Source organism: Peromyscus maniculatus, chromosome 9 (genome assembly GCF_049852395.1).
Source record: "Peromyscus maniculatus bairdii isolate BWxNUB_F1_BW_parent chromosome 9, HU_Pman_BW_mat_3.1, whole genome shotgun sequence".
Taxonomy (NCBI): domain Eukaryota; kingdom Metazoa; phylum Chordata; class Mammalia; order Rodentia; family Cricetidae; genus Peromyscus; species Peromyscus maniculatus.
The window spans coordinates 7,980,705-7,992,606 of NC_134860.1; the positions used below are offsets into that span (position 1 = coordinate 7,980,705).

The 11,902-nt window shown below is 44.7% G+C and overlaps 1 protein-coding gene across 1 annotated transcript; it reads right to left on the reverse strand.

The window, feature by feature from the left end:
• Nucleotides 1-245: 245 nt before the first annotated feature.
• Nucleotides 246-11,672, reverse strand: LOC143267248 (disks large homolog 5-like). The gene is made up of 7 exons (XM_076544336.1): nucleotides 11,519-11,672; nucleotides 8,074-8,236; nucleotides 6,708-6,836; nucleotides 5,864-6,047; nucleotides 2,009-2,124; nucleotides 962-1,058; nucleotides 246-800 (listed from the first exon to the last, which is right to left on the reverse strand). Exons 1-6 carry the CDS (start codon nucleotides 11,535-11,537, stop codon nucleotides 971-973), a joined length of 699 nt encoding a protein of 232 aa, XP_076400451.1. The 5' UTR covers nucleotides 11,538-11,672; the 3' UTR covers nucleotides 246-800; nucleotides 962-970.
• Nucleotides 11,673-11,902: the final 230 nt, after the last annotated feature.

Consider the following 11,902-nt stretch of genomic DNA (forward strand, 5'->3'; position numbering starts at 1 on the left):
CAGAATGCTATAGCTAGGGTGAATAAATATGTGACCACAAGGATACAGTATGGATACTTTTTCCATTATGCAATGGGAATCCATATAGTTGACAACACCATCCGCATCCAAAGACCTGTGTAGCCCTAGCTTCCTGAGAACCCACTATTGTAGCTTAAGCTGGGCACACAAGTGATCTGATGTTACAAGAGATTCTGGGGCTTACTAGAGTGAGACATCACACCTGACCAAAGAAATTGCTTCTAAGTCAGAAAAGTTCAAAATCACTTTATTATTAATAAAAACTCAGTAATATTACTCAATATGAGCTTAAAGAAATTAGTCAATAAACAGTGAATATCTTAGTAAAATACCTAAATTACAAGAACAAAAGTAAGAACAAATAAATAGCAAAAGCTCAAACCATAACAAAGAAAACCAAAAAAACCCAAAGCAAACAAAACCCAACCAAAACCAAACAAAAAAATTAAGGTCACAAGCATTCTTTTGGTGCACATTTTGCAGCAGAGACCTACAGTCTGTGGCTGGCCTTGGAAACATGGTAGGAAGGCAGACAGCGATTGTAAAAAGCGTTTAAAAAACTAGTATAGCCATGCCTCCTTCCGGTTTGTAGGTCAAGTTCTCACAGAGACTAAGAATGAGACCTTTCTAGAGCATTCGTTGTACCCCTTGGGAAGCTTTTGAGTTCACAGTTCTAAAGGAGTGTCTTCTGAGGAGGAGGCCTTGATCGGAGAGTATAGCAGGTCATAGGTTCAAGGCATCTGTGGTTTCTTTGGCCTCCTCAGTTCTCCCAAGATCTGCTGTATGAGAAGGAAAGGCATTCAGACACAGAACCAGCCTGACTGGGCCACAGGCTAGAAAAAAATCAAGACCTATTCACACTGGAAGCCAAGGTCAAGAGCCCCCAGCCTCCCACCAATGCCATTTTTGCTGAAGGTGGATGCATTGGTGGCTCACTTGCCTGTGAGACTTAGTGCTCCTGCTGCAGCAGCTCTGTCTGCAGGAGGCTCTCATCCTGGGCTGTGGCCTGTTCAAACTCATATTGGTGATGGTCTAACCTAGAGGAGGAAGGCAGTTAGGTAACAGGCCTGGTAGGGACCTGCTATGTCAACTGTTCAGCCTGAACCAGCTCTAGTCAGCTGGAGAGTCCAGCATTACCTTTCATCTGAGGTCATTTCCTGCATTTCCTAAGAGAGGAGGGTCAGAATGGACCTGGACCAGGATTTGATTCTCAGCTTTTAAAATCTACCAGAAGATGAACTGAGAACTACACTGTGCTGGGCATGATAATCAGGACTTTTCTCCAGTTGTCTAGATAAATTATTTTGACAGAAAATAAAAACAAAGTAGCAATGTCTGAGTAAGAGTAGAGGGCATATCTACATGAATCTGATTAGATACAGGCAATGAGTGTGAGCAACCTGAGAAACTGAATGTAGACACTCTAGGGGAGCCTACAAAAGAAAAGCAGTGAAGGATCTGATTATTGTTAAAGAACAGAAACTGGCCTCGGTTCAACTCCTCAAATCCTAAATCTTCTTATAATAGAAAAATCTTTTCACAGGAAACAGATTCACACTGCAGAGAGCCTGTAATCTGCAGGAGTGTGCTTCATGTAGATCTGCCCAAAGGCAGGAACTTCTCTCTAAAGGTGATGTTCTGGAAGGAAAATAAAGTGGCAGGAGCACACACTGTCCTCCACAACTAACCATCCTCCTGCTAGGTTGAGGACTACCATAGGGAGATTTGTGTGGAGAAACAGGGGACACTGAGAAGATTCCAGAGAGCTCAGATGGGAGTAAGGGGTAGACACTCCCCAGAAACACTAAGGATCAAACATAGTGTTTCCTGGAGAGGTTCTTGTTGGCCAGGCCAATACAATATCCTGAGGCATTCTTTCTCTTGCTGTGGCTTGGAGCTATTCAGATGGTGGAAATCCCAAAAAGACAGAGATCCAGGGACAGGTGACACACATGGTTCTAACTTCTCTCCCAGCTTGGGCTCTTACCTCATCTCAGAGACACTGAAGTGATGTTGCAGCTTTTCTGCCAAGTCCTCTTGCTGGGTGACGAGCTCCTTCTGCTTCAGCAGGTCCTTTGGTTTTTCATCCAGGCTCTCTTGCTCCTGTTCATTAGAAGATTGTGTTCTCAGTGGAGGCTTGCTCATTCATATGCACACACATAATTTCATGAACACACACAAGTACATGTATGAACACATACAAGCACACTATAATGCAGTAACATGTTTAGCTTCACAGTTAATACTAACATAAGGAGCAACCACCAGGGATACTAATGAAAACAAGGTAAACCTGTTGGAAGAGAGAAGACAGTGAACATGGGAGAGAGGCAGTTCAGTCAGTGAAGAGCCTATTTGCAACCTAATGCAGAGACAGGTGGCCTCAGGGGTCCTCATCCGTTAAGTAACCCTGCTTAGGAAGTTCCCCAGGCTGTGCAGTATAGGAATGTTCCCCAGCAAAGGACTACTGGATGGTCATGGCAACCCCACTGGTCTTATTCACTGTTTCCCAGTTCCCCCAACTTGAGCAACTTCCTTCAAAAAGGGCTCTCTGTGCTACAGGTTGCTTAACTTTGGAACAAAAGCAAAGAATCTCAGGAAACTAGAAAATGTCCATAACCAGCATCCAAAAGAAACAGTTCCTTCCTTTGAGGTGATTGTGCCAGGGATGTGTTTGAGTAACAAATGGCTGACTAAGTCAGTGCCAAATGATTTTATGTATTATTTTGTGCTGAACAATATTCCATGAAAGAGCCTGACCACATTGTACTGTTTCACTCTTTGAATGATGGGCATCATGAAGCTACACTCAGGAAAGCTGATAAATCCCTGAGATCCCTTAGTTTCTCTGTGGACACTGACTTCATGTTCTGGCATCACTGGGTCACCTGGGAATGCAGTTCAACTTTCTGAAGACTTGTGTGTAGCTTGTTACTGTGCTGTACCATTTTACAGTACCAGCAATGTCTGAGGGTCCTCATTTCTCCAAACCCTCCATTAGGATGATTTTAACTCAGAATGAACAACTTTGGAGAAAAGCAGTTACTGAGTGCTGCAGACACAGCATATAGCGTGCCCAATACTTTCAGGAATCTAAGTGGGGTGCACTGAGACAGCCCCATTCTCATACCACATCCTGGCTAGCGAACTTCCGCTGGACTGAGATGCAGCTTGAAGCACACTGCAAGTCAGAATCTCTCAACTACTAACATCCAGCCTAAGTTCCAAGGCCAAGGTTAACCGAGCCAAAGTTAGGGAAAGGGGAAAAGCAAGTGGTAGCAGACAATGTGGATGAGGACAAAACAGGATACAGAGAAGACACAGCAAGCCACCTGACCATTGAGTGTGCAGTCACCATTCACCCAGAGCAGAGAAGAGACACAAACCCTCACCCAGCCTATCCTGTCTCTCAGATACCTTGATTTGCCACAGTGGTCTCCTCCTAACCTCCATGTACTACATTCCTTTGGTTTGCTCCAAGGATTTCTTTTCAGATATATATTTTTGTCTCTACAAATACCTGAAAATCACTGAGTTATAGTAGCTTTTGTGTCCCTTTGTTCTAGTGAGCTAGGAGGACATGGAGAAAGATGGGCAGCAGCATACAATATTTGATGGATGCCAAGTGAGGGGTCACAGTACTTTTTCAGAAAATTTGGTTCCATCATCATTAAAAATGTGTAAATGAACATACGAATATAGATAAACACACACACACACGAAGTTACAAATCCACACATACAAACACACTTGCACATATAAGCAACTGAACTTGCAAACACACTCAAATATTTACCCCTATACATACAGGGAACATGGGCACATACACACATACACACTCAACCACACATGGTCACATACACACACCCAAAGGAGCACCTCTGTGCAAGCAATAGACAGTATTCACACACAAACACACATATAGAAGTTCACAAACACATAGAGAGATGCACAGAAAATCACAACACACAATATACAACAACCCCAACACACACACACACACACACACACACACACACACACACACACACACTTCCTGAACTTAGAATGGTCAGTGAGAGAGGACTGTTGCCTTGCAGCACCTTTTCTGATGTATATAGAGGTAGCAGGTCCTCTATGCTGTCTACAAGGCTCTTAGACTCAGCAAGGCACTGCTACCCCGGCCTGCACTTAACTTTTCCTTGAATACATTTTATCCATCACAAAACCCCCTGACTCCACATTATCCAAGTTAACCCATCATAGTCTTTTCACTCAACTTATCCTGGCTCCTCCACAAATGACCTTGATAACCCAAGAAAAAGAAAGTGACCCATGGTCAACACCAGGAAGTTTTCAACAGATGACAGTGCATATGATATGAATGCAGCCCAATGTCAGTCAGAAGGAGGCCAGTGACATCACCTGCAGTGCTTTTCAGGAACCCAGCACTCTGCACAACTATGAGAGGGAATCTGTTCTGAGACACAGCCATGCACATGATATAGTCAGCAACACAATGTCAGCAAGGAGATGCACTGTGGGAATCTCGGTTGAGAAACCAGAGACAAACCAGACATTTCCTGTGGTCTTAGCTCTGTGCAGTGAAAGCAAAGAAGCCTGCTATTTATTGTTAAAAAAAAAGCTGTAGTGTTTGATTTTGTTATTTATTAAAAAACACATTGGTATCAAAACAATAAAAGTAAATAAACAAAAGAGAAAGCAAATATATCTTTCCTCTTTCTGTGTATATTTAAACTTGTAACATTGGATAAGACAAAACAAGAGAGAAGTTCTACCTTGGAGGACAGGAGATCTAAAGAGAGCTGGGAGCCAGATTAGCCCAAACAGAAAATTTCAGGTTCAATGAAAACCTGGGCTCTAAGGGAATAAGGGAGTGAGCAACAGATGACAACATGGGATTTCATTTTGTAGCCTCTGAACCTACAAACCGATTTACACATTTACACAGGCCTGTATAGATAACACACAGACCACAGAAATAGGAAGTGAGCAGAAAACAATGGTGAGGGCATCATGCTGTAGGAACAGTTGAATTAAAAATATGCACATCAGGTGTTTCAAGTGAGACCCACAACACTGCTATCCATCCTTTGGAGACTAAAAATTCCTAGGAGAGCACACAAGTTCTTCATGCTATGTTGAGTTGATAGGAGAAAATGTTTTCTTGAAGCTTCAAATCTGTCACCCCAACCCTCAGCCTGTCAAAGGCCTTCCACATCTATGGTCAACCAGTCAGTTCCAGACTGGAAGCTCCAGGATGGGAGAACTGTCCAGCACCATGCCTAGAAAAAGGGCTGAAAAGGGGGTACTCAGGCATCTGTCACTATGAACCAAGAGCTTGGCAAAAGGAAGAGAACACATTGGGATGCAGGAATTTAGGAGAAGACCACATGCCACACAAAACATTGACAATGAGAACCACTCACTTGGCACTGACAATGAGCTCTAGTCCTTGCAGGCTGCTTCCTATCTGTGATCTCACATGACCCCTGCAAAGCAAATGAACCACAGGCCACTGACATCATCAATGAAAGCTTTGTGCTGTTCCCTAAGGAGCTCCCTGCATAGCAGACCTCTGATCATAATGACATGTAGGTGGATGATATGTGACTGAACCAGTTCTCAATGAACTGCAGCTTCTAGCAGAGCAGGAGGTTTCCCTTGCCAATTATCCAGATTCTTGCAAGAGGCTAACTCTCTAGAACGACTCGGGAATGATCACAGAAATCAACAGTTGGATGGTATGTAGGTGGGGGTCTGGATGAGTGTGGATGGTATATGAGTGTCTCTATGTTTATGGTTGGACAGGTGGGCACATGCCCCTGCTGCCTCAGCCTACCTGCTGCTGCTCAGCAGAAGGGTCACAGATGACCTCATGAGCCTCCTTTAAGAGACTCTTCAGCTCCTCACAGGACTCTTGGATTTCAATCTGCTCCTCCCACAGCAATCTGTTCTTCAGTCTTAAAACATGTATATTTTCCTTCAGCTCAGTGCAATCTCGGAGGACCTGGCCATGGAGGTAACTGAACAAACACCAAAACATGGTGAGACCCAGCCAGCCTCCTTTGCCATTCCTACCCCCAAGTACCACCAGCGCTGAAAAGTCCCAGACCCCCAGAAAGCCCAAGAATGGAGTTCTCAGTAGCCAAGCAGCATCACTCAGATGCAAGCCAAATCCAGAGAGTAACAAAATTGCAAAAAGATTCAAAATACTTCTGAAATTCCTGATGCCAAAAGTGATCCTGTGCCTCTGAGAACAGGGTACAGCCCACACCTGTGCTTAACTGTTCATGACATTGGGAAAGCATCAGCAGGTTGAGTGCAAACACTGTTCAGAAGGATAGAAAAAGCCCCAACCAGAATCAATTCTGTCTATGGCTACCATGGAAACAGGCTCTGGGAAGCCTTGGTCAGAGCCACAGAAGTACTAGGATACCTGACACTCCCTTCATGGTTCAAACCATTTGTTTTTTATCAAGGGGCTGCTGAAGCTGGCAGGACATTGCTTGGAGGAGAACAGTGTCTTTTCACACTTAGCAAAACTGAGTCCAAGAGGCACAAGGCCAAGGACCACATGTCAGGCTGCTTACTAAGAGGCAGATAGGCAAGAACCAGAGCTCTCACATTGAGTCAAAGAGAAACATGGCAGAATCAGTCTCTCCCAAGTTAAATCAGGCACATACCTGTAGGATACATTCTCTTCAATCAGATGTTTGATCTTGTTCACACCGTCACATATTTCCACTGGCATTTTCTGTAAGTCCAGCATCACCTGCTTATGCTCCTTTTTCAGCATCTCAAAAGAATTCAGCCTGTGGTAGGGCATGGCCCCAGGAGAAAAGGACCCCATGAACACAGGCCACAAGGATCATATGGAATCAGGCTATACACTGGACTCCTCAGTGCCATGGAAGACACAGCCTGGCACTTATACAATAGGTCCTCCTGGTGCTTATTAAACTTCCTATCATGTCCCCAGGCCAAAAGAAGAAGGAGTTATCCACGACTACATGAGCGCCCTCAGTGGACTTGGAGCTATAGATGATCTCTCTAAGGAGACCCCAGGAGTCTGTGCCACATACTGGTGCCACCAGAAACCTATGGTGACATTTTCCTGTCTTTACAACAGGGATTCTTATGCCTAGCTGCCTATATGCTACACAGAGGACCAGAGCATACATTGAGCATTTCAAGGGAAGAGTCCCAACTTCAGGAAGGCATTATACACTTCACAAGGGATTCCAATGTTCCACCAAAGTAAGAAGAGTGGCCAAGACGTGAGCTTGTCAAAGTGAAGCTCCCTGGTGTCATCACTGGCATCCCCTGGAAAATGTGAAAATGGCAAATCCTCGGGCCCTGCCACAGACTCTAAACTCCCAGGAGTAACACACACACACACACACACACACACACACACACACACACACACACACACACCACATAAAAATAAAAATCTCATGAAATACAGAGAGTTTGCACTGTCTCAGAGTATAAGGAGGAGCCAAGAATAGCTTTAGGCCTTTACTTCCCACATACAAAAACATTCCACATATAGTCAGGATGCCCATGAAATGCAAAGAGTTAGAACAGCCTCAGAGTATAAGGAGGAGGACAAAAGAGAAGCAATGATAAGCACCAGGCCTTCCAGACACAAACTGAGATGGATGAATGGGACCAGGCCCCTCCAGGATTTTTAAGCACACAATCATCCGCTCATCAAGTACAAAGACTCATGACAAACTCACAGAACCTAGCATCTCCCACAAGCCAACACCTGCCAAGGCCTCTTGAAATGCATGTTGAGAGCTCACACACTACTGTCCCTATCCCAAAACTGTGATACAGGCCATAGGCTCTGCTTTTCATTTGAATGAATAAGAATAGCCTGTGTCCCAATCTCATACCTACCAAGGTTCCAAATTCTGTGCACTCAGGAAAATTTGTTAAGCACCAGGACACCCCGGAGCTTCAGCCTCCTGTTCCTCAGGAAAGCTTAGGTAGACACTGTGGGGTCAAGATGGTCAGCAGAGAACTGCACATAATGACTACCTGTTCTGCAAATCCTTGTCTATATAACTGCCCAGGATTCCATGCAGTTCAATTTGCTCGTATGTTGTACTCTGTAGCTGAAGGGTTAGTTTCTCCAACTTTGTCATCTGCTTCTCCTGGTCTATGGAGGTGGAGCCTTGGGTTGGTGTCTTCCTGGTAGTCCCTGCAAGAAGACAAAGCAAAGTGATCTTGTATACTTGAATATACATAGGGCCAGGAGAATCCATGCTAGTTCCAAGAGGAAGTACGAGGAAGAGGCAATGTTAGGTACCCATTGAGCGAGCCAAAGAGTAGGCCACCTATCCTCAAATAGGTACCCATGAGCTAAGTATCTGTCCTCAACCATGATGGATAGGCATGTGCCTTTCTCTCTAATGAAGTTCCCTGGACCTGGAAGATATAAGATAGCCCAGCCATATAGATTTGGAGGACAGTGTCAGCTCATATATGATGTGGTGTAGGTAAGTCCTATTGTCCCTAGAGCTTAGCAGTACCAAGTCCTCATCCCATGTATCCAGGACAAAGTATGGGAATGACTGAAAGTTTTCTGCTTGGCCAGGGGAGTTTCCCTCCCTTCTTATTGGCATCAGATTCCCATGGAAACTGATGGAATCCACTAGGATGAAGTGCAGCAACACCCTACCCAGAGAAGGACACCTAATTAGTCACCACTTTGTTCCTGCTGGCCCTTCCTTTCCACTCAGAATGAGATTAAGTATGTCCCAGAAAGGTGCTGCAGGCTTGAAAATCCATGGCTCTTCCAAAATAACTATCAGAAATCGTTTAATCTGGGTCTGCTCTTAGGGAACCCAGGGAAGCAGGATAAGTCCATTGCTTCCCAGAAATTCACAGATGCTAAGCCCCACTCCTGGAAGGCCCAGCTCAAGCTCCACCTCCTCCAGAAAGTTCCCAAGCCCTGCTCATGACTAACAGTGCCTTCCCCAGAACCATTTATTACTCCATGTTTTACACTGAGACTGAAGCCCAGCTTCCTTCTGCCTCTCTCTGGTCTTCCCATGTTCTCTATTCTCCCTCCCAAGCAGCCTTCTCAGTCTTGCTGACATGTCTATGGGCAGTGGAAGAATACCCCACAGTCACCTGGTGTTCCCACAACAATGGTGACATCAAGAGAATGCCAAGGACTCCCCAGAATTCAATAGGTAGTCATGAGAAGGAACTATTGGGTTCACCAGCAGTAGCCCTCACCTACCTACAAATTACATCATCTGCAATTCACTGGAAGCCATACTGCCCTTCACAGGAGACTTCAAAAAACCCAAGGGATGACCTTTATCACCTCCTCATTACGAACACAGGGATCTCTCTCTGTTTCATTAGAATATATTCACTCGTTTATGTACAGGAAGTTGAAGACTCTCTTCCAAACATATCCCAGGAAATGGGTCATCCAACTCATGAAAACTCTAGTCAATAACATAAGAAAAAAAGTTTTCTAGGTAATTAAGTAAGGATGGTAGGAAGGAAAATTCAGTCCCCTGAGGCCAACAAGCACATTGTGGAGGATCCACAAAGCTGTTAGAATGGTGGGAGATACTCAGTGTCTTGTCAGAACAAAGATAAGTCCTGTAGTTGATGAAAATTACTCTTGAACTTCAGCAAAATTCATTCCTTCCTTCATAAGATACCAATAGTGTGGTAAACTAATGGCATTTCATTCTGGAGATACTAAGAACCAGAATTCCCTGTGGGAACACTCAACACAAGAGCAAAGGATGTGCCATTCCTACATTTAAGTTTAAAGAAAGATGAACGGCTAGTGAGAGGCCCCACAGATATGCAAAGGCATTTTCAGAAAATGAGTGATGTGAGGCAAACTATGTCTTTTCAGATGTTATTTCACACAGACAAATCATGCTAGACAATGTGAGTTATCTCAGTAATACCCAATTCTAGAAGTCAAAGCACAGCACCTGCCCTACACACTTCCTCTTATCAGTTAATCCTTACGCACTGAAGAATGAACAGAAAGTGACTGACAGAAGAAACTTTTCCGAGACAGGTTCTGAAAACTCAGACTTGAGTCTCCTTCTCTGTGGGTATCAGTTTCCCATCTCTCTATCGGGAAGTGGCTGTCAGAAATCAGCTGGTTTCCTCTGTCTCCCTGCACAAGAGGACCCAGTGGACAACCTCTTAAGTCTTACAGCGGTACAGGATGCTCTTTCACTGCAGAGCCCTCAGCCATGTACTTTCAGAAGCCAGGAGGTAACTGCTACTGTTATAATCACTTTGGTAGTATAGGGATGCCCAAGTCCCTTGCTCTGTGATTCAGAGTTCATGTTAATGGAAAAGCCATGCAGGGGCAAAACATAGTCAACAGATTCACAAAGTCATCCTCACTAACAGTCCAGGACACCCAGGGCTGGCAGGAAAAGGACAGTCTCAGTCCAGGTCCACTGAATCTAACAGCTCTTAGGCTGAACTGGAGACCTGTGTGCCATCAACAGCTGGAAATTCAGACACCTTAGAGGTCATTGGAAGACAGATGCACTTGGGGGCTCCTGCCATACTAGTGACTGTGATGTCAAGTATGAGAACCTCAGGGTTTTCCAGGGTACTCTCCTTTCCCTATTATCACTGGCACATAACTAAAGGACTCCCGTGGCTGTGAAACACAGTCATGGTACAGAAATCTCATTAATTCCTCTGTGCCCCCTTCCAAGAAGTTCCAAGTTCTTCAGTCCTCGCTCTGGAAAGCTGAGTCCCAACACATCCATAAAGCTCCCCAGCCCCTTCCCAAAACTCACTGCCTCTTCCCCAGGACCATTTTCTCCATGTTTTCCAGGGAGACCCAGGACCAGCTTCCTTCTGCCTCCCTCTGGTCTCTCCATGCTGTCCATTCCCTCTACCAAACAGACCTCTGAGTCTGGAAAGCATGTCTAGGGGCCAAGCTTGTGGCCAATGACAAATGATCTCAAGGCAGTCAGTGTTGCTACAACACTAGTGACATCACTGGGATTCCAAGAGCTGTCCAGGATACAACAGAATGTCCAGCAAAGGGTCTGCTGATGTCATGGGGCACAGCCTTTGCCTCCTTGCTAATTAGTTCTCCATGAACTGACCAGAAGCTGTGGTTTCCTTTTCCGGAGTCTCTCATGTGACTCAGCACCTCCTCCTTGCAAACCTAGAGATTTCTCTCTGCTTCATAAGAATTTTTCCAGTAATTCACCCATGTGGAACTGAAGTCTCACTTTACAAACCCTGCCTAAAATTGGCACTTACCCTCCTCACATCCATACCCAATAATATCAAAAATAAATCATGCCAAGGAATTTGGTAATGATCATTGAGGAGGAGGGTTGTATTCTCTGAAGTGATTAAGCACCTGAGGAAGGCTATGGTTAAGGGAAGGTGACTATTGGGGATTTGTAAGTGAGCTGACACTGTAATGAGACCCTAGCTGCTCTAGAATGTCCTTTCTACATACCTGGTTTCTTAGCCAGCATTCTCCAGAAGTAATACAATGATTCTTTATGGAAATGGTATTTGTTAGAATGGCTTGCAGGCAGTGCTCTATCTTATCCAACAATATCTGGCTGTGAATGGAAAGGCCAAGAATCCAGGAGATGACCACTCCACAACACTGGGTGTCTCAGCTGGTCTGCAGTATATGCTGGAATCTTAAAGAAGTAGGCTTTAATGCCAGTCAAGAAATGGATGTGCTAACAAGGCCAGTCAAGGAATGGTTGTGCTAACAAGGCAAGAGCAAGCAGAGAAAGAGTAAGAGCTTCATTCTTCCAAGTCCTTCCAACAAAAGGAATTGCCCAAATTACTTCTGGATTAAAGATCTGAAATAAAGGTGTGTGTAGCA